This window comes from Carassius auratus, unplaced genomic scaffold (assembly GCF_003368295.1).
Source record: "Carassius auratus strain Wakin unplaced genomic scaffold, ASM336829v1 scaf_tig00216597, whole genome shotgun sequence".
Taxonomy (NCBI): domain Eukaryota; kingdom Metazoa; phylum Chordata; class Actinopteri; order Cypriniformes; family Cyprinidae; genus Carassius; species Carassius auratus.
Window position 1 is genome coordinate 484,053 of NW_020528654.1, and position 21,403 is coordinate 505,455.

Here is a 21,403-nt window from a genome sequence, read left to right on the forward strand (position 1 = left end):
TTGTACCACAAAGCGTCGTTCACTTGCAGAGCACAAACTTCTGGAGGGCACATAAGAATGAACTAAAGAGTTTAGGTATGTTGGTACCGTGCCGGTGGTCGTCTTGTAGGTAAGCATCAGTACCTTGAATTTGATGCGAGCCGCTACTGGTAGCCAGTGTAACCTAATGAGGAGAGGAGTAATGTGAGCTTTTTTTGGCTCATTGAAAACAACCCCTGCTGCTGCATTCTGGGTCAGTTGCAGAGGCTTGATAGTGCATGCAGGAAGGCCCACTAGGAGAGTATTACAATAATCCAGTCTGGAGAGAACAAGGGCTTGGTCAAGAAGTTGGGTGGCTTGCTCTGACAGGAAGCGTCTAATCTTCCTAATGTTGTATAAGGCAAATTTGCAGGACCGGGTCGTTGTAGCAATATTGTCTGTGAAGCTTAACTGATGATCCATCACAACTTCTAGGTTTCTGGCTGTCCTGGAACTAGTTATGGTTGACAAACCCAGCTGTATAGAGAAGTTAGGATGAAAGGATGGATTAGCTGGAACCACCACTTAGTAAGGTTGAGCTGAAGGTGATGGTCATTCATCCAGCTAGAAATGTCACTCAGACAGGCTGCAATGCTAGCAACTACCGTTGGGCAGTGTTTGGAATAATGCCGTTTAAAAGAATGGCGTTAGGTAACGACGTTATTTTTTCAGTAACGGGGTAATCTAACTAATTACTTTTCCCGTCGTTATAACGGCGTTAACATTACTGGACGTTAAATGCGGTGCGTTACTATGCATTCATTTAATAAACTATGCAATCCGAACACACCCCTGGCTCACACAGCGAGTGAGGAGGTGGGTTAATAACGAGATAAGCGATTATGGTTGGCTAAGGCAGAGTCATGTGTTTCATGGTAGCCAATCAGCGCCAGTGTTTTTATGCCAGCGGCATCAAACACACACACACACACACAAACGCCAGAGCAGCAGCAGAAGAGATGGCGAGTCGGGAGCAATCCGATGAAAAGTTGGCATTTTCAAGGTGGAGATATAAGCAAATATATCAGTAAACGCAAATATTTACTTTCCCTGGTAACGAGTTACCTTTTGATTATAGAGTAATTCAGTTACTAACTCAGTTACTTTTTGGAACAAGTAGTGAGTAACTATAACTAATTACTTTTTTTAAAGTAACGTTCCCAACAGTGCCGTCGGGTCATCTGGTTCAAATGAAAAGTAGAGTTGAGTGTCATCAGCATAGCAAAAGCCATGCCTCTGAATGACAGATACAAATGACGTCATGTAGATGGAGAAGAGAAGTGGTCCAAGTACTGAGCCTTGAGGAACCCCTGTAGCAAGTTGTTGTGACTTCGGAAATTCACCCCTCCAAAACACCCTGAAGGATCTATAGAAGAGGTAGGACTTAAACCACAGGAGTGCGGCTCCAGAGACGCCCATCTTTCTGAGGGTGGACAGGAGAATCTGGTGATTCATGGTGTCAAAAGCAGCAGACAGATCCAGCAAGATGAGTACTGAGGATTTTGATGCTGCTCTTGCCAGTCACAGGGCTTCAGTAACCGAGAGCAGGGCAGTCTCAGTTAAGTGGCTGCTTTTGAAGCTAGATTGGTTGCTGTCCAGTAGGTTGTTCTGTACAAGAAACATAGAGAGTTGGTTGAACACCGCTCACTCAAGTGTCTTTGCAATGAATGGAAGAAGGGATACCGGTCTGTAGTTTTCTAGAAGTGCTGGATTTAGAGATGGTTTCTTAAACAGTGGGCTTACGCGAGCCTGCATAAATGCTGAGGGAAATGTTCCAGAGCGAAGAGAGAAGTTGATAATGTGAGAAAGTGAAGGTATGACTGAAGAAGAAATAGCTTGAAGTATGTGAGTGTGGATCGGATATATTGGACAAGTAGTAGGATGATTGGACAGGATAAGTTTGGAAAGAGAGTGGAAAGAAGGAGGAGAGAGAGTGTGCATTAGTCGATGTGAAGTTATCCTCAGTCTCAGTTTGGAGAATTGGTCACTGATGGTTCTTGCCTTATTTTTGAAGAATACTGCAAAGTCGTCAGCTGTAAGAGTCGATGGAGAAGGAGGTGGAGGTGGATTAAGAAGAGAAGAGAAATGATTGAATCATAAAGATAATTTAAGATTATCATAAAGATAATTTAAAGATAATTATTTTGTGTATTTGGTGTAACAGAATATGTTGACAAGCTTTAATGGTCGGTGGCGTGGCAGAGTCTTAACTGTAATAAAGAATATCTCTTTGGTTTTGTAACTTTAGGTATCTTTAGTTTTGTAACTTTAGTCTATGCACAATCAGCTTCTAACACCCCAAAGAGAAAGGAACATTTGAAATTGCATCATATGATTCCTTAAATTATGAATTATGCATTATTCATATGAACCTGTATACAGTATTTCTTTGTAATTCTCTAAATGGATAAAATAGTAGTAGTTACCTATGAGCTAATAGTAAACTACCACATTGGACTTAGCATTACTTGATATTTATTAATCAGTTTGTTAGTTAATAGTAGTTACTAAAATTGTAATACTGCATTACTCATGTGATCTTGTGAAGTTATTAATGACAGAAAAGTATTGTAAAATGTTACCATGAAGAATCTTTGCGATATATCAGCATAATATTATTATTATTATTATTTTTTTGAAGTAGTTTTAGAAGTTTAAAATATGCAAGCAGAGGTATAATGTGTTCACACATACCGATGCTGTCAATGCTGCTGAGAGTAGCATTTAGTTGATACAACTTTATGTTATACAACTAGTATACAAGTTTTTATTGACCTTTCAGTCTTCTCCCCTGCATACTGCATACAAACATTTATGTATGTTTTATTATTTGATTTAAATTAATGTTTAACATATTTACAATTTTACTTTCACAGGGTGACCAGGGTCAAGCAGGGCCCCCAGGGCCTCCTGGACCTCCAGGCCCCCCAGGCCCCAGGGGACCACCAGGGGACACAGGAAAAGACGGTCCTCGGGGAGTCCCAGGGCTCCCTGTAAGTATATCTAAAAGCAGAGCATGTTGAAGGATCATCCTTACAAATGTACCAGGACTTTCAATTGTTAATTTGCACCATGTACCTTGGGAATATGGAAGTATTAAATACTTTTATTCTCAGAAAACCAGACATGTAAAATAAATAAATAAATAAATAAATAAATATTAAAAAAAAAAAAAAAAAAATATATATATATATATATATATATATATATATATATATATATATATATATATATATATATATATATATATACAGTCATGCCCACAAATATTGGCACCCTTGGCAAATATGATCAAATAAGGCTGTGAAAATTAATCTGCATTGTTAATGCTTTTGATATTTTATTTGAAAAATTCACAATGTATCCTTTCATTGGATAATAAGAATTTAAAAAGGGGGGGAAATATCATTATGAAATAAATGTTTTTCTCTAATAAAAATTGGCCACATTTAATGGCACCCTTTTATTGAATTATTTTTTAAACCTCCATTTGCCAGTTTAACAGCTCAAAACTGTCTCCTATAATGCCTGATGAGGTTAGAGAACACCTGACAAGAGATCAGAGACCATTCCTTAATCCAGAATCACTCCAGACCCTTCAGATTCCCAGCTTCTCCTCTTCAGTTCACTCCTCTCATTTTCTGTAGGGTTCAGGTCAGAGGACTGGAATGGCTATAGCAGAAGCTTGGTTTTGAGCTCAGTGACCCATTTCGGTGTTGTTTTTGAGGTTTGTGTTTGGATTATTGTACGGGTGAATGATCCAAACATGGCCCATTATAAGATTTCTAACAGAGTCAGTCACTTTTTGATTTTTTATCTGTTGGTATTTAATAGAATCCATGATGCCATGTGTGTAAACAAGATGTCCAGGACCTCCAGCAGAAATATAGGCCAACAACATCAAAAATACAGCTGTATATTTCATTGTACACATGGGGTACTTTTTATCCCTGTTTTCACCAAACCCATCTTGAGTTTTTACTGCTAAAAAGCTCATTTTTTGTTTCATCTGATCATATAAGCCAGTCCCATTTGAAGTTCCAGTCATGTCTGATAACTGAATATGCTTTAGTTTGTTTTTGGATGAGCTAGGAGAATTTTTCTTGAAACCCTCCCAAACAACATGTGTTGATGTAGGTTGTGTTTGACAATTTTTTAAAAGGTTTTCTGAACCAGAAACTCAACTATTTTCTGCAATTCTCCAGCTGTGATCCTTGGAAAGTCTTTAGCCACTCAAACTGACCTCCTCACCATGCATTAGGACGATATAGACACACGTCCTCTTTCAGGCAGTTTTCTAACATTTTCTGTTGATTGGAAATTCTTAATTATTGTCCTGATGGTGAAAATGGGAATTGTCACTGCTCTAGCTCTTTTCTTAAAGCCACTTCACCAATTTGTGAAGCTCAATTATCTTTTGCTGCACATCAGAAATATACTCTTTGGTTTTTCTGATTGTGATGGATGATTAAGGGCATTTGGGCTTTGTTTTCCCTCCACTTTATATTTCTGTGAAACAGGAAGCAATGGCTGGATAATTTCATGTTTATAATCATGCTGGAGTGCTCAAAATTGTGAATATGAATGGGAATATACTTCAGAGATATTTTACTCATAAGAATTTCTAGGGGTGCTAATAATTGTGTCCAACGAATATTTGAGAAAAACATTAATTTCATAATGATATTTCCCCTCCGTTTTAAATTCTTATTATCCAATGAAAGGATACATTCTTGTGAATTTTTTAAATAAAAAATCATAAGGATTAACAATGCAGATGAATTTTGCTGTGTCAGAAGCAGCAGTGGAATTGATGGTTGAAGTGCCAGAGTTAGAAAACTCCACACTTTTACTAGTGGGTTTATAAAAAAAAAGACGAATGTCCATTTTGTTTATTTAGCATGTAGACTAAAGCGGGAACAGAACGAGAAGAGAGTCCACTCACGTAACTTACCGCGATACTTTGAAGTCCACCAAAATAAGCTTATTTTTCAATATAGTAATTAAAAATAATTAATTCTAAACCTACTCATTATATCCACAAAAATTATAAGATAGGACAAAATTAGAAAATATGAATTCTGTATTTATTTTTATTTTTCAAAGCACAAGACCGGCATTAATTGGCTCTGGTCTGGGGGGGAACTCTGCCCATGCTCACAGAGTGTGCATTTTACCGTTATGTTCTTTTCTTTTTCGTTGACAAATTGAAAATAATGTGCGTACTTCCATAAACCAAACGCTGTCCTCTCTGCCATCTTGCCGGGAGAAAAAAAAACCCACACACACAGGGTCAGGTGCAGGGCACAGACGTATCACAGCCATTGACTTTACGATCACAGAGCTTCGGCTCCGCTGATACATCCGCAGGTGGCACAGTAGACCTAGGCCTACTGTCTGACAAAAAACAGGCTGCAGTCGGGATTTTCCTTTCCTTAAAATAACGGATTACTTTTTAAAAAAAATAACGAAGTTACTGATTACTTACGCACAAAACTAACGCATTACGTTACACATTTCAGGAAAAAAGTAATTAGAGTACTCTAACGCGTTACTTTGTAACCTTGTTTGCACCTTGTGCAATCTGGAATTCGTTTACAGCTTTCTCAAGCAGTTTGTGATGCAATTTTGAAACAGGAGATGAGCCCCTGGTCTAATGCACAACCTGTCTTGAGAAACCTGTTCTCAAAGATTTAACATTACTTTTAGTCATTATTTTATTTAGGTAGCATAGATATTCTGAATGCCTTCGACAGAATTCAAATGAGCCATTTTAATCTAGATTAATCTAGATTAATTACAAGATTACAGTGAGATTAATCTAGATAAAAAAAAATAATCTATGCCCACCACTAATATATATATATATATACACACAGTGCCCTATATAAGTATTGAAACAGTAAAGACAAAATTGAATTCGTTTACAGCTTTCTCAAGCAGTTTGTGATGCAATTTTGAAACAGGAGATGAGCCCCTGGTCTAATGCACAACCTGTCTTGAGAAACCTGTTCTCAAAGATTTAACATTACTTTTAGTCATTATTTTATTTAGGTAGCATAGATATTCTGAATGCCTTCGACAGAATTCAAATGAGCCATTTTAATCTAGATTAATCTAGATTAATTACAAGATTACAGTGAGATTAATCTAGATAAAAAAAATTAATCTATGCCCACCACTAATATATATATATATATACACACAGTGCCCTATATAAGTATTGAAACAGTAAAGACAAAATTGCTTCCTCTCAAAAATGCTTTCCCCAGCCTTTAATACAGGCAATTGCAACTGTTTCTATCTTTAGTCTCCTCTTCAGCTGGTGAAATGAATGGATTTAAATCTGGAGACTGAACTGGCAGGGTGTTTTGGGTCATTGTCCTGATCCAATATGAAGTGCTTTCTAATGAATTTGGTGCCATTTTCTTGAATATTTGTTGCCAAGATTATTTTGTACCCTTCCAAATTCATTCTGCTACTACCATCATACATTAAAGGGATAGTTCACCCAAATAGCAAAATTATGTCATTAATAACTTACCCACATGTTGTTTCAAACCCGTAAGACCTCCATTTATCTTTGGAACACAGTTTAAGATATTTTAGATTTAGTCCGAGAGCTCTCAGACCCTCCATTGAAGCTGTGTGAACGGTATACTGTACATGTCCAGAAAGGTAAGAAAAACATCATCAAAGTAGTCCATGTGACATCAGAGGGTCAGTTAGAATTTTTTGAAGCATCGAAAATACATTTTGGTCCAAAAATACAAAATAACGACTTTATTCAGCATTGTCTTCTGTTGTGATAGAGTTCAAAACAAAGCAGTTTGTGATATCTGGTTCGCGAACGAATCATTCGATGCAACCTGATCTTTTTGAATCAGTTCACCAAATCGAATGGAATCGTTTTAAACAGTTCGCGTCTCCAATACGCATTAATCCACAAATTACTTAAGCTGTTAACTTTTTTAATGTGGCTGACCGAGACCCTCCCTGAGGCTTAGTGCTGGAGACCCTCCCTGACTGCGGGTATCGCTGTTGGACAGTGTTTTCTCTACTTCCTGCTGGCCTTGCTGTAACTAATCATAGCTCCGTATAGCTGTTTTTTTTCTCTCTAGAATCTTTATCTTACTATCACTCTCTGTTTTTTAAAGTGATAACATATAACTTAATTCACACCATATTTCTAATATTATCGATCAATCTTATCAGATTCACTTTGATCATTCACTTTTATTTTATATCCGTGAGTGCAGTACACCTGCATTAGCACTCGTTAGCTTCTCATTAGCGTTTTAATTCGAACCTATCGCTGTTTTCTTTTCTCCTCTCCTCTCTCTTGCTCCAGTTTTTCAAAAGTTCTTCAAACAACTTTGGTAAGAATATTTCATCAAGCAAGGTGGCTTCTCCTGCTATTGTTATTTGCACCTCTTTTCACATGTACAGTTTATCTATCTCTGTCGCAGATGAGGGATTCACATGTGATAAATGCAGGGAAATAGTTAGGCTGACAGAGAAGATTTCAGAATTACAGACATGCATCCAAACTTTAATTTAGGACAGTAAGAATGTTTGGGCTCTAGATACGGCTTTGGATGCATCTAGCTCAGGGATTCCTGTAACATTGTTCGGTTCCGGCAACAGAGTCCCTGCAGCAGGGCAACTGGGTGACACAATCTGCACAATCTGACTTTGCTGCAGCCAGGAATTGAACTACTAGTTTCATCTGGTCAGAGGAGAACTGGCCCCCTAACTGAGCTTGGTTTCTCCCAAGGTTTAGTTGGGGTCATTTCATCTACAGCGATATCGTTGACTTGATTGCAAATAAATGCACAAACACTATTTAATTGAACAGAGATGACATCACTGAATTCAATGATGAACTGCCTTTAGCTATCATTTTGCATTATTGACACACTGTTTTCCTAATGAATGTTGTTCAGTTGCTTTGACGCAATGTATTTTGTTTAAAGTGCTATATTAATAAAGGTGACTTGACTTGAATTGATTTGACAGTGAGGCAGCGTAGTCGTGGAAACACCGCTCTTCTGTTCCGATCAAAACATTAAACAGGTTCTCCCCACTCAGTGATGCACCCACTGAGAAACCTGATGAAAGTGCTCTTGTTATTGGTAATTCTATTGTACGGAACGTGAATATAGAGACACCAGCCACCATAGTCAAATGTTTACCCGAAGCCAGAGCGCCTGACATCTTGGCAAATTTAAAAGTGCTGGCTAATGCTAAACGTAAATACAGTAAGATTGTTATTCATGCCGGCGCTAATGATGTTCGACTTCACCAGTCGGAGATCACTAAAAATAACATTTAAGGGGGGGTGAAATGCTATTTCATGCATACTGAGTTTTTTACACTGTTAAAGACTTGGATTCCCATGCTAAACATGGACAAAGTTTCAAAAATTAAGTTGTACATTTGAAGGAGTATTTTTATTCCAAAAATACTCCTTCCGGTTCGTCACAAGTTTCTGAAAGTTTTTTTCGAGTATGGGTCTGTGTGACGTTAGATGGAGCGGAATTTCCTTATATGGGTCCTAAGGGCACTTCTCCCGGAAGAGAGTGTGCTCCCGTAGAGCAGAGCAGAGACATTCACTGACCAGAGCGAGAGAGCGAAATGTCACAAAAGAAGTGTGTTTTTGGTTGCCAGGGCAAGACAACCCTGCACAGATTACCAAAAAAAAAAAAAAAACAGCATTAAGGGACCAGTGGATGGAGTTTATTTTTACAGAGCATCAACGGAGTTGTGCAAGTGTTTTTGTTTGTTCCCTGCATTTCGAAGATGCTTGTTTTACAAACAAGGCCCAGTTTGACGCCGGATTTGCATATCGTTTATTTCTTAAGGATAATGCAGTCTCAACGAAAAAGGGTCACGATCCTGTGTTGGAACCGCAGGTGGTGAGTAAAACTGCTTCAAATATCTGTGTTGTTAACTTAACTATCGGCGCGTAAGCACATCAAGTAAACAACATGTGTTGTTGGCATCAAACTGCACTTTCCACATGTCCACCTTAAAAAATAAATAAAAAAACAGACGACATAAAGTGGAACTTAGTCATTTTCCAAAACCGCTAAGCAAATATATACAGTTTCAATACATACTACATAGAGACGTCCTACTGTAGTCGTTGCTGCTGCTGCTCTTGTTCAATTTCAGCCTCTGGATCTGATTCTGGATCATAAATATATGGCTGAATCTGACTGTTAGCCATGGTTTGTTTTGGATGATGGTTTTTTCCTCACGGTAATGTCACAGTTTCCAGACGCTCTCAACGCAAAAGCTTACGCATGCTCATGATTCTTTAGCTCCGCCCACACGTCACGCGTCCAGCCGCTCGTGTTTTTCCGGGAAAAAACGGTACAGACTATCTTTCTCTTATAAATATAATAAAACTAAAGACTTTTTGGAGTTATGAAGGATGCAGTACTACTCTATAGGTACTCAAGATTAACAGAATATTGAGTAGAAACAAGCATTTCACCACCCCACCCCCCACCCTTTAAAGAGGTGTGTGAACTTGCAAGCATGATGTCAGACACTAATAATGCATAGCAGATTGTCATCACTCAATTGGACGAGCTTTTGGGGCAGACCTAACCTGTTGAAAAGAGATGGTCTGTATCCGTCCTGGGGTGGCGCCACTCTTCTCTCTAGAAATATGGCAAATAAATTTAGTGTTTATAATTGACTAACTGGGGACCAGGTCAGGAAGCAGACAGATTGGATAAACCGACAATCTGCTAGCTGTCTCACGTCACAGAGGTCAGCTAATTCTCAGCACATAGAGGCTCTTTCTACTAGATATCACACTATAGAGACTGTGTCTGTTCCCCGAACTAGAAAATACAAAAAACGTCCAAACCAAGTTAAGATTTACAGTTATTTGAGGTTCAATTAAAGCTTGGCTTATTGAATATCAGATCCCTTTCTACGAAAACACTTTTTGTAAATAATATGATCACTGATCATAATATAGTTGTACTCTGTTTGACAGAAACCTGGCTAAAACCTGATGACTACATTATTTTAAATGAGTCCACCCCCCAAGATTACCGTTATAAAGATGAGCCGCGTCTAAAAGGCAAAGGTGGAGGTGTTGCTTCAATTTATAACAACGTTGTCAGGATTTCTCAGAGGACTGGCTTCAAGTATAACTCGTTTGAAGTAATGGTGCTTTATATAACATTATCCAGAGAAACAAATGATATATCCCCAGTTATTTTTGTAATGGCTACTGTATACAGGCCACCAGGGCACCATACAGACTTTATTAAAGAGTTTGGTGATTTTACATCTGAGTGTCACAGTGTCTGGGTTGTGTTCCCTGGGAATCCACTAGGTGTCCTCCTTCCCCATGGTGTCTGTCACTTTATTAATAATCACATTCCTCACGTTGTCTGCTTAATTATTGCACCCAGCTTTCACTAGTGAGTGAGGTTCCAGTGAACTCTCCAGAGTCGAGTCAGGTTCCAGTTGACCCTCCAGAGTCGAGTCAGATCCCAGTGAACTCTCCAGAGCCGAGTCAGGTTCCAGTTGACCCTCCAGAGCCGAGTCAGGTTCCAGTTGACCCTCCAGAGCCGAGTCAGGTTCCAGTTGACCCTCCAGAGTCGATTCAGGTTCCAGTGAACTCTCCAGAGTCGACTCAGGTTCCAGTGAACTCTCCAGAGTCGACTCAGGTGTTCGTGGACCCTTCAGAGTCAGGGCTAGTCACCGATGACCCTCCAAAATCAGGGCTAGTCACCGATGACCCTCCACTGATCTATATTATAGAACTGGATTGCTCATGACGTCATTGAAGTGAAGCTGCCGCGCCACCATATTGGTGGCGCCTATTGTAAGAAAACGTTCCATTGAATTAATAGGAATTTGTATGATTTTAATGAGAAAACATCACCTAACGAGTCAGTGTTTATAAATATGAAGTATCACTGTACATTATTACAATACGAACACCCTAGGCATGTAAACGGTTATTTTTTGAATGTCGGGAATTTCCCCTACTTATTAAAAAGCTACGTTCATTACAGTAGTGAGCATCATGAACATGATAAACATTCAGACGGCCACGACCGTAAACACTGCAGATGACATCTGAAGTAAACATTACTTTATTACACATAACATAAAAACGAGTCCCGTTTGACTGATCAGCTTCAAATCGAGTTATTTTAGAACAGCGGTTTGAATGAAACTCAATGGTGCTCTCTGCTGGTAGGGATTAGTAAGATGGCGGATCGATTGTAACAGTGTGTTCCCGGGGAAATCCACTAGGTGTCCTCCTTCCCCATGGTGTCTGTCACTTTATGAATCACATTCCTCACGTTCTCTGCTTAATTATTGCACCCAGCTGTCACTAGTTACCAATCATCACTGTCAATTTCCCATTAGCGTTTGTCTCTCCTTGTGTATTTAACCCGGTCTGTCTTAGCAAGTGTCACGGAGTCCTTGTTTAATTCATGTCCGTCACTTCGTGCCCTTGTCTTGTGTTCTTGTTTGCTTTATGTTTGGATTGATGTTTTGGTTACGACTCATGCCTGGACTGTTTATTCTCTTTGGATTACCCCTTAATAAAGACGTACTTGCAATTGGTTCTCTCTCGTGAATCCTTGTATCACTGGTCGTGACACCGAGTTAGTTCTGGCTGCAAATAAAGTTTTAATAGTTGGTGATTTTAACCTGTTAGCCAGCACCCCCCATTATGGGACTCACAGCTGAAAGTGCTCTACCAAACTTATAATTGTAACAGTTTCCTACTTCAGTGTGTTACAAACATAATTTTGGTGTCTTTGGAAAGAAGACCCTTTGGGCTTTAATTTTCTATCAACTAGATTTGATAATGCTCAAAAATATTAAAAGTTATAGACACTGAAGTGCCTTGAAATGTTTTTTACCACACTTAAATATTTTTTTATTTGATATGAAAATACATTAAATGATACCTGGAGCAATCTAGAAAAGTAATGGGTTGAAAGTCACATGTCTCATGAGCTTCTATTTCAAATCTGAATAAGATTTCATGAAAAATGAGCCTCCTGCAAATAATTTTTTTTTTTTTATTTATTTTTTTTTAGACTGTCTACACCCCCCAAATATATATATATATATTTACCAACAGCATTGAAGGTTTCTACAAACTATTTAGTCATTAAACATACTACTGCATAGTTTTTTTCCATTTATAAAACACTAGACAGAAACATAGACATCATATAAGTGATTTATTTGAGCACTAGAAAAATACAATAAGAATAATTCAAGTAAGAAAAATAAGAATAACAAGAAAAAATTTATAAAAAGATTTATCTTTGTTTGCCAGTTACAGAAAATCCTGATATTGCTAGAAATGCAGCATATATGAATTATGATCCAAATAAGTGCTGATGTGCTGATGGCCACTTATACAGATGGTAATAACACAAATGTGCCAAAGTAAATAATCCACTCTCTCTATTCGTATAGACGCGTTCATTTTGATAGCCGTGATCATGCAGTAATAGCGAGCTGATTTGCGCTGATTTGCACTCAAACAGATGGTAATCATGCAGATACATTCACATCCAACATAAAACACACTTTAAGATATACAAAAACTGTTGAAGAATAAACGAAACAAAGAAAATAGCGATCGCTATAAGTTCCGCCTCCATCAGCAGAAAAGTGCCTCAGAGCGCGCCACGAGGGAGCGCCAAAATTCAAATATACTATCTTTCGACTATCATTCATTCTTTTTTTACGGTGGATCGTCTCATTCTGTTTGTGACACTGTACACTGCAAAACCATGCCATTTTTTTACTGCCAAGACGCAGTTTCCGACCGTGAGTTATTCCATAACAGACACAAACAGTTCTGTCGCTGAAGAACTGAAATGTAAACAAAGGAATTATGATCCATATTACAACCTTATTGCTTCGTTGGACTAAACTTCGTTGGTCAATCATGCCTCCAGAGTTTTATCTTACTGCATTTCTATAATACATTTCTGCGGGGGCTAGTTACATATATCTAAATTATGTAATTTAATTGCAGAATAAATGTAATCGTAATCCGTTACAGTTACTGAGAAAAAAAGTGCAGTTATGAAAATGTTAACGATTGCAGTTTTCACACACATACAGATTTAATTTTAGATATTTCATAATTATTTGGGTGATGTATATTTATTTTTATGTAGAATTGTTTACCAACCCATTGTTGTATGCCATGGCTTTCCTCTTCATAGCTTTGCAAAAACTTGATTTCAAAAACAATATCTTTAATTTAAATTTAATTTTAATTTAGTTTAAAGCTATTAAACTATCTTTTTGTGTTTTAAAATATGTATTTAATCTCAGAACAATACTAATTTAAGTGATGAAGGATTTTGAAAGTGTGACAGTCATCAATTGTTGAGTCCTACTCTAATGTTAACTCTGGCCAGTTCACATGTTTCAAATTAGTTACATTACTTTGTTAAAGAAATTGAAATAGTTACACTACCTTTTAGATTATATATAGGGTAACTTGTAATCTATAACCAATGACAATTCCATAGTAACTTTCCCAAAACTGTGTGTAAAATAATTGCCTCAGGGTCTCAGCTACAGCTAAATGTTTAAACAAACTTAAGGACCTTGTTTGCAGTTTGTGAGGGGTGTCAAGTCAAGTCAAGTCACCTTTATTTATATAGCGCTTTAAACAAAATACACTGCGTCAAAGCAACTGAACAACATTCATTAGCAAAACAGTGTGTCAATAATGCAAAATGATGGTTAAACGCTTTCACGCCACACATAATTTTTTTCACGCACAGAAAAACCACGAAGCAAAGACGACACGGAGACCAACAGACTAGACAGAGCAGGTTAGTTATGATATAATAATAGGGCTGTGCAAAAAATCGAATGCGATTTTCATGCACCTCTCATCAGTAAAGACGCTCCTGTAATTAGAAGTATATCTCCAGCCTGTGCGTTCAGATCAGGGTTGCCAGGTTTTCACAACAAATCCTGCCCAGTTGATTCTTAAAACTAGTCCAAAACTAGCCCAATCGCGTTTCCGGGAGGTTCCCAGATAAAAATTGCTTCCCGGGGTTAAAATATAAATTTTTGGGAAGGGTTTCCCTGGTAAAAATAGCATTTTAGGGGCTAAATATCACGTTATTGGTATTGTGATTGCTTCAAACCGCGGACATGAAAAACAACCGCAGACTTGGCAACACTGGTTCAGGTGGAGCGGCAGTTACTACACAGAGCCGTAGTCTACCGACAACTAACACAAAATCGCTTTCAAAATCGACAAAGAATCGCCTGCGATTTTAACATCGATTTTGTGTAGATTGTCAGTGGATTACGGCTCTGTGTAGTAAATGCCAACCAGTGTTGCCAAGTCTGTGGTGGTTGTTTTTCATGTCTGCGGGTCGCAGCGACCCCAATACAAATAATGTGATCTTTAGCCCCTAAAATGCGAATTATACCAAGGCAACCCTGCTAAAAAACGTATATTTTAACCCCGGGAAGCAATGTTTTATCGGGGAACCTTCTGCTAGTTTTGAGAAGCAACTGGGCAGGATTTGTTGTGAAAACCTGGCAGCCCTGATTTGAACACACGTGCTGGAGATATGCTTCTAATTACAGGAGCGTCTTTCCTGATGAGATGTACATGAGTAAAGACATGCACAGCCCTATTTAATAAAATGGGTAACGTTAAGTTATAGCTAGCTAATTGTCAAACGCAGCTACGGTTAGCCAACGCTAACATTAGCACGTTTATCGAACAGCCTTCGATACATTTCTATGTTATAACTTCCCGAAAACAAATACACAAACATATAAAACAAACTTCTAGCGAAATACTAACAGCATCTAACTTACCAATCCAAAAGAAATGTTGTAAGATCGGAGTCGAACCTCATTTCTTTCAGGTCCATCAGTTGTCTCCAGTGAATAAAAGCAGTGCTGATGTTTACTCTTGATTTGTGTTTCCGAGCGCGGTTGTTTCCCTGTAGCGGGTGACGCTCTCTTCCCTTAACTGAAATGAACTAGTAGGCTGTACTTTCCACATGATTGACATTAGGTTCAAGTACACTCCCACAAGCCGTGCGAGTTATTCGTGTATTGTAGGTTGGCGGGTGGTTATGTTGCCCACATACCGCCTCCCATGGCCGAAACTGGTATTACGACACCTGTCGGGCCGGGGCTAGTAATGCTAATGCTAATTAAGGTTGATATCTCTGCAGCACTATAACTTGACATTTTTTTAATGACATCATCGCCCTTATTTCTTCTCATTCTTTTGATGCGTGTAGGTCATGTTATGGATATTTTTACCTCAGTTTTTGCATATGGCACCTTTAAGCGTAAAGGAGCAACTGTATTTAAAATGCTAGTGTGGCCAGATGGCAGAGGGAAGGTATGAATTAAGTGAACTTAGATGAATTAACGACCCAGAGGGTTAAAATTGCCTGACTACGCCACCCTGGGAATCTCACCCAATGATTTTATTAAAGATACTATACACAGGTCCAAGGCCGTAGCTGGGGTCAGCAATTTGAAATTGTTTAATTTTTATGTTCGTTATTCGTTATTTTTATTTATTTGTGCTATTTATACAATGTTTAATTTTTTTTTTTCAAGTTTGTAGGTGTCCAGGTACAGAAACCGAATAATTTAATTTAAAATAGCACTGGATAGTCTTCAATATAAAAAATTACATATACAATCAAACCTACATTTATTCAGACACCTTCAACATTTCTCACAATATCACAGTTTATTTGCTATCGCTTGTAAAATGGTTATAAAATATGACAAGATCTTAGAGTTAAACTGTGTCAGAACAAATTTGTCATGATAATGCCATAACTTTGATAGAAATGTATGTAATGGATTACAATCAACCAAAACTACAGACCACTGTTATGACAATATTTACACAACTATCAATACTTTGTTGACCAATTACCAAGCAATGCTTAATTTTGCCTCCGCCTCCTGGACCCTACCAAGAAGGAAAACCACAGGGAGCCCGGGTTCCTGCCCAAACATCAGGAAATAGGGCGTCTCACCGGTGGACTGGTGGGGAGTGGAATTAGAACAACAACTGTGGGAGACAAGACACCCAATCTTGTTTCTTTGACACTGGGAGGGTATGCAAGGGATTATGTAACGTACAATTTAATCTCTCACATTGACCATTTCCCGCTGGGTGATAAGGTGTAGTACGAGACCTTTGAATGTTATACAAGGCACACAGCTGTTGCATCAGACAAGACTCAAAATTGCGGCCCCGAACTTGTAATACCACTCCACCACCAACATTCCAACAATGGTCTCGGCCCTCTGGTCCCGAGTAGGGACAGCCATACTGTATTTGGTGAAGATGTCGGTCATCACTAATATATTTTCTATCCCTGTCCGAGATGGCTCGAGGATCGTGAAATCAATTGCCAAAATCTCGTTAGGCCTGGATGCCAGCAATTGACCCATGAAGCTCCGGGGCAGCGGGCTTTATGTCCTTGGCCACTTGGAATCACTCACACTCACTACACCACTGAGCTACCTGCAAAGCCAAACTAGGCCAATAACAGCTGCCTGACTAACTCTGTGTTGCGCTCAATTCCTTGATGCCCATGATCTTGATGCAGCGAGGTAAGCACCTCCATACACAGTGTGCTAGGTAGCAATACCTGCAGGAATGTAAAAAGTGATGAGTTAAATAATAAATAAAGTGCCATGAATTCCAAGATTTAAGAATCATTTAGGAGGGCTATTGCTTGGGGGAAAAAACTGTGGCGGTGGCGTGATGTTGTGGGCAAAAAGGCCTTATACTGCTTTCCAGAGTGGAGAAGATTAAACAGACTTTTGGCAGGATGAGAGGGGTCAGCCGCAATCTTCACAGCTCTGTTAATGGACCTGGAGCTGTACAGGTCCATAATGGGGTGCAGGGGGCAGCCGATGATCTGCTCTGCTGCCCAGATGACTCTTTGTAGCCTGGCCTTTGTGTGGGCTGACGCAGAGGCAAACCAGACTGTGAGGGAGGATGTTAGCACAATCTCAGTGACCGCTCTGTAGAATTGTACCATCATGGGGGGACTGAGCCATAGTCCTTTCAGGCGGAGGAGGAAGAACAGACACTGCTGGCCTTTATTAACTAGTTGGGAGATGTTATTGTCCCATTTGAGTGTGTTAGTGATGGTTGTGCCCAGGAACTTGAAGTGCTCTACCACAGACACAGATGAGTTATTGATGACCAAAGGAAGATGAGTCGGGGGCTTTTTGTGGAAATCCACTATCATCCCAACTGTTTTGTTGATGTTAAACTCCAGGTTACTGACTGCACACCAGGACACCAGGAGACTGACCTCTTTGCGGTAGGCTGACTCGTCGTTGTTGAAGATGAGGCCTATTATGGTGGTGTCGTTCCCATATTTGATGGTTTTGACAGAAGGGCCTCCAGAGGTGCAGTCGTTGGTGTACAGTGAGAATAACAAAGGGGACCGACACAACCTTGGGGAGCACCAGTGTTCACTGTGCAGGGCTGTGAGAGATGTGGGCCCAGCCTGACATACTGAGTCCTGTTGGTGAGAAAGTCTGTAATCCATGAGCAGAGGAGGGGGTGAATATTCAGATGGGTCAGTTTGCTGTGGAGGAGGGGGGGTAGAGTGGGGGGACCCACGCGGGGCTTCGAACCTAGTGCAAAACACTTTGAACTTATCTGGTAGATTGGGGTCGTTGGAGGCTGGTGGGGGTGCTTTTTGTAGTCCGTGGCAGATTGTAGGCCCTTCCAGACAGCTCTGATGTTCTTATCTCCGACCTGTTGTTCAATCCTGGCCTTATACAGCCTCTTAGCATGCTGGATGGCTTTGCTGAGTGTGTATTTGGCCTTGGTGTAGGCAGCCTTGTCTCTGCTCCTGTGAGCCACCTCCTTCTCTCTCCTCCGTAGCCTTACTTCCTTATTGAACTATGGCTTACTATTCCCATAAATGACAATAGATTGTCTGCGAATGCAAAGTTCCTCACAGAAGTAGATATAGGACGAGCATGTGTCTACATAATCATCAAAGTTATTGCATTCCAATTTAATAGTTCTCCAGTCTGTAGGGTCAAAACAGGCTTGTAGTGTTTCAATTGCAGCGGGTGTCCATTTCTGTACAACCCTCTTAATCGGTTTTTGTCTTTTGAGTAGAGGCCGGTATGTGGGGATGAGTTTAATCACAGCATGATCGCCATTGCCTAGAGGCACGCGCGCACAAGCATGATTTGCTTCTTTGATGGAAGAATAGCAGTGATCAAGATTCCGTTCTCCCCTGGTAGCACAGCGCAATAACTGATGGTATTTTGGAAGTTCAGATCTCAGATCAGTGTGGTTGAAATCACCCATGACAATTACAATGGAGTTAGGGAACTTATTCTCCACTTCTGTAATATGATCAGCTAAAAGCTGCTGAGCTGTGTCGGCATGAGCCTGTGGCTGAACGTAAACACATGCAAGGATAATGGATGATATTTCCCTAGGTGAGTAAAAAGGTTTGCAGTGTATGGCCAGCAATTCCAGATCGGGGGAACATAATTCAGCAATGACTGTTAAATCGCTGAACCACTCGCTATAAAAGCAGACACTTCCGCCTTTTGTTTTCCCGTTGGCTGTTGCATCGCGGTCCACTCTAAAGAGCCGTGTAGGTTAACCGCCGAGTCAGGAATATTGGAGTGAAGCCAGGTTTCCGTCAAGCAGAATGCAGCAATATCGGAATAATCCTTATCCGTCTCCAACCGAAGTTGGAGCTCATCCAGTTTGTTGCTGAGTGATCTCACGTTAGCCAGTACTAGTCCAGGTATGGGTGCACTGAACCCTTTCTTCTCCAAACGGCGACGGCAGCCGGCTCGATTACCCCTCGCTCTGCTGGACGAGCTCTATGGACGAGCTCTCGAGTGTTTGTATGGGCTACAATCCGTTGAGATTCTGAGGATATCCGAATGAAGATCCTGCAAATCAGGGCGGCAACTAAGGGATGATGTCGCACTGATGTTTAGTAGTTCATCTCTGGAGTAGGTTATTTTCATAATCGCACCACACGATAGACATAAACACGGACAAACACTTCCTCCTGCACAAGATCTCCATGGCCGCCACACAAGCGCCGCCCCCACACAGTCCAGCGCTGTTCTGTAGGGCCAAGTTTAGCTGACGCCAAATGACTTAGGGGGTTGTTGTCTGTAAACACAACACTCTCATAAAAAAAAACACAACTTGACCCCAAAGAACTAGTTAATTATAGACCAATCTCGAATCTCCCTTTTCTGTCCAAGATACTAGAAAAGGTGGTATCCTCACAATTATATTCCTTCTTAGAGAAAAAGGGTATATGTAAGGATTTCCAGTCAGGATTTAGACCGTATCATAGTACTGAGACTGCACTCCTTAGAGTTACAAATAATCTGCTCTTATCATTTGATTGTGGGTGTATCTCTCTATTAGTTTTATTAGATCTTTGTTTTGCGTTTGACACAATTGACCACAACATTCTTTTGCATAGACTTGAGCACTTTTTTGGCATCAGTGGAAGTGCATTAGCATGGCTTAAATCGTACTTATATGACCGCCATCAGTTCGTAGCAGTGAATGAAGATGTATCACATTGATCACAAGTGCAGTATGGAGTACCTCAAGGCTCAGTACTAGGGCCACTACTCTTCACGCTTTATATGTTACCCTTGGGAGATATCATCAGGAAACATGGTGTTAGCTTTCACTGTTATGCTGATGATACTCAGCTCTATATTTCTTCGCGGCCCGGTGAAACACACCAATTTGAAAAACTAATGGAATGCATAGTCGATATAAAAAGTTGGATGACGAGTAATTTCTTACTGCTAAATTCTGAAAAAACAGAGGTGTTAATTATAGGACCTAAAAACTCCGCTTGTAATAACCTAGAACACTGTCTAAGACTTGATGGTTGCTCTGTCAATTCTTCGTCATCAGTTAGGAACCTAGGTGTGCTATTTGATCGCAATCTTTCCTTAGAAAGCCACGTTTCTATCATTTGTAAAACTGCATTTTTCCATCTCAAAAATATATCTAAATTACGGCCTATGCTCTCAATGTCAAATGCGGAAATGTTAATCCGTGCATTTATGACTTCAAGGTTAGATTATTGTAATGCTTTATTGGGTGGTTGTTCTGCACGCTTAGTAAACAAACTACAGCTAGTCCAAAATGCAGCAGCAAGAGTTCTTACTAGAACCAGGAAGTATGACAATATTATCCTGGTCCTGTCAACACTGCACTGGCTCCCTATCAAACATTGTATAGATTTTAAAATATTGCTTATTACTTATAAAGCCCTGAATGGTTTAGCACCTCAGTATTTGAATGAGCTCCTTTTACATTATAATCCTCTACGTCCGCTACGTTCTTAAAAAGGCAATTTGATAATACCTAGAATATCAAAATCAACTGCGGGCGGCAGATCCTTTTCCTATTTGGTGCCTAAACTCTGGAATAACCTACCTAACATTGTTCAGGAGGCAGACACACTCTTGCAGTTGTCTATATACGTATACTGCGTGCTAGAATCTCAGACAAACTAGCTGATTTCAACCTCAAAATGTAGGCTTTTAAATATACCAATACTGCTATCTCAAACACGGAGAGGCTTCTTTGTGATATCAACTAAAAGATTCTGCAAAAAAACAAAAATCACCAATTTAAAAAAAAAAAAAAAAAAAAAAAAACGCTTCTTTCTCATTTTGCTTGAAAGTTGTGCTGCCGACTTGTGTCACTGGTTTCCGTGACGGGTCACATATACCATTTTTCTCTAAGAAGGAATATAATTGTGAGGATACCGCCTTTTCTAGTATCTAGAGGGAGAATCGAGATTGGTCTATAATTAACTAGTTATTTGGGGTCAAGTTGTGTTTTTTTGATGAGAGGCTTAATAACAGCCAGTTTGAAGGTTTTGGGGACATATCCTAATGACAGTGAGGAATTAATAATGGTCAGAAGAGGATCTATGACTTCTGGAAGCACCTCTTTTAGGAGCTTAGATGGTATAGGGTCTAACATACATGTTGTTGGTTTAGATGATTTAACAAGTTTATACAATTCTTCCTCTCCTATAGTAGAGAATGAGTGGAACTGTTCCTCGGGGGGTCTATAGTGCACTGTCTGATGTGATACTGTAGCTGACGGCTGAATGGTTGCAATTTTATTTCTAATAGTATCGATTTTAGAAGTAAAGTAGTTCATAAAGTCATTACTGCTGTGGTGTTGGGAAATGTCAACACTTGTTGAGGCTTTATTTTTCATTAATTTAGCCACTGTATTGAATAAATATCTGGGGTTGTGTTTGTTTTCTTCTAAAAGAGAAGAAAAGTAATCGGATCT

At 39.5% G+C, this 21,403-nt stretch overlaps 1 protein-coding gene across 26 annotated transcripts in view; it reads left to right on the forward strand.

Moving 5' to 3' along the window:
- LOC113098631 (collagen alpha-1(XXV) chain-like) overlaps positions 1-21,403 on the forward strand; it is a 564,810-nt gene that overhangs the window by 314,126 nt on the left and 229,281 nt on the right. For all 26 annotated transcript variants that reach the window (XR_003289116.1, XR_003289115.1, XM_026263668.1 and 23 more), the window contains one exon: positions 2,895-3,011. Coding sequence is in view for 24 of the 26 variants with exons in the window: in XM_026263668.1 (XP_026119453.1) it covers positions 2,895-3,011 (117 nt within the window). In the remaining 2 variants the exon portion in view is untranslated. The remainder of the gene's footprint in view (positions 1-2,894; positions 3,012-21,403) is intronic.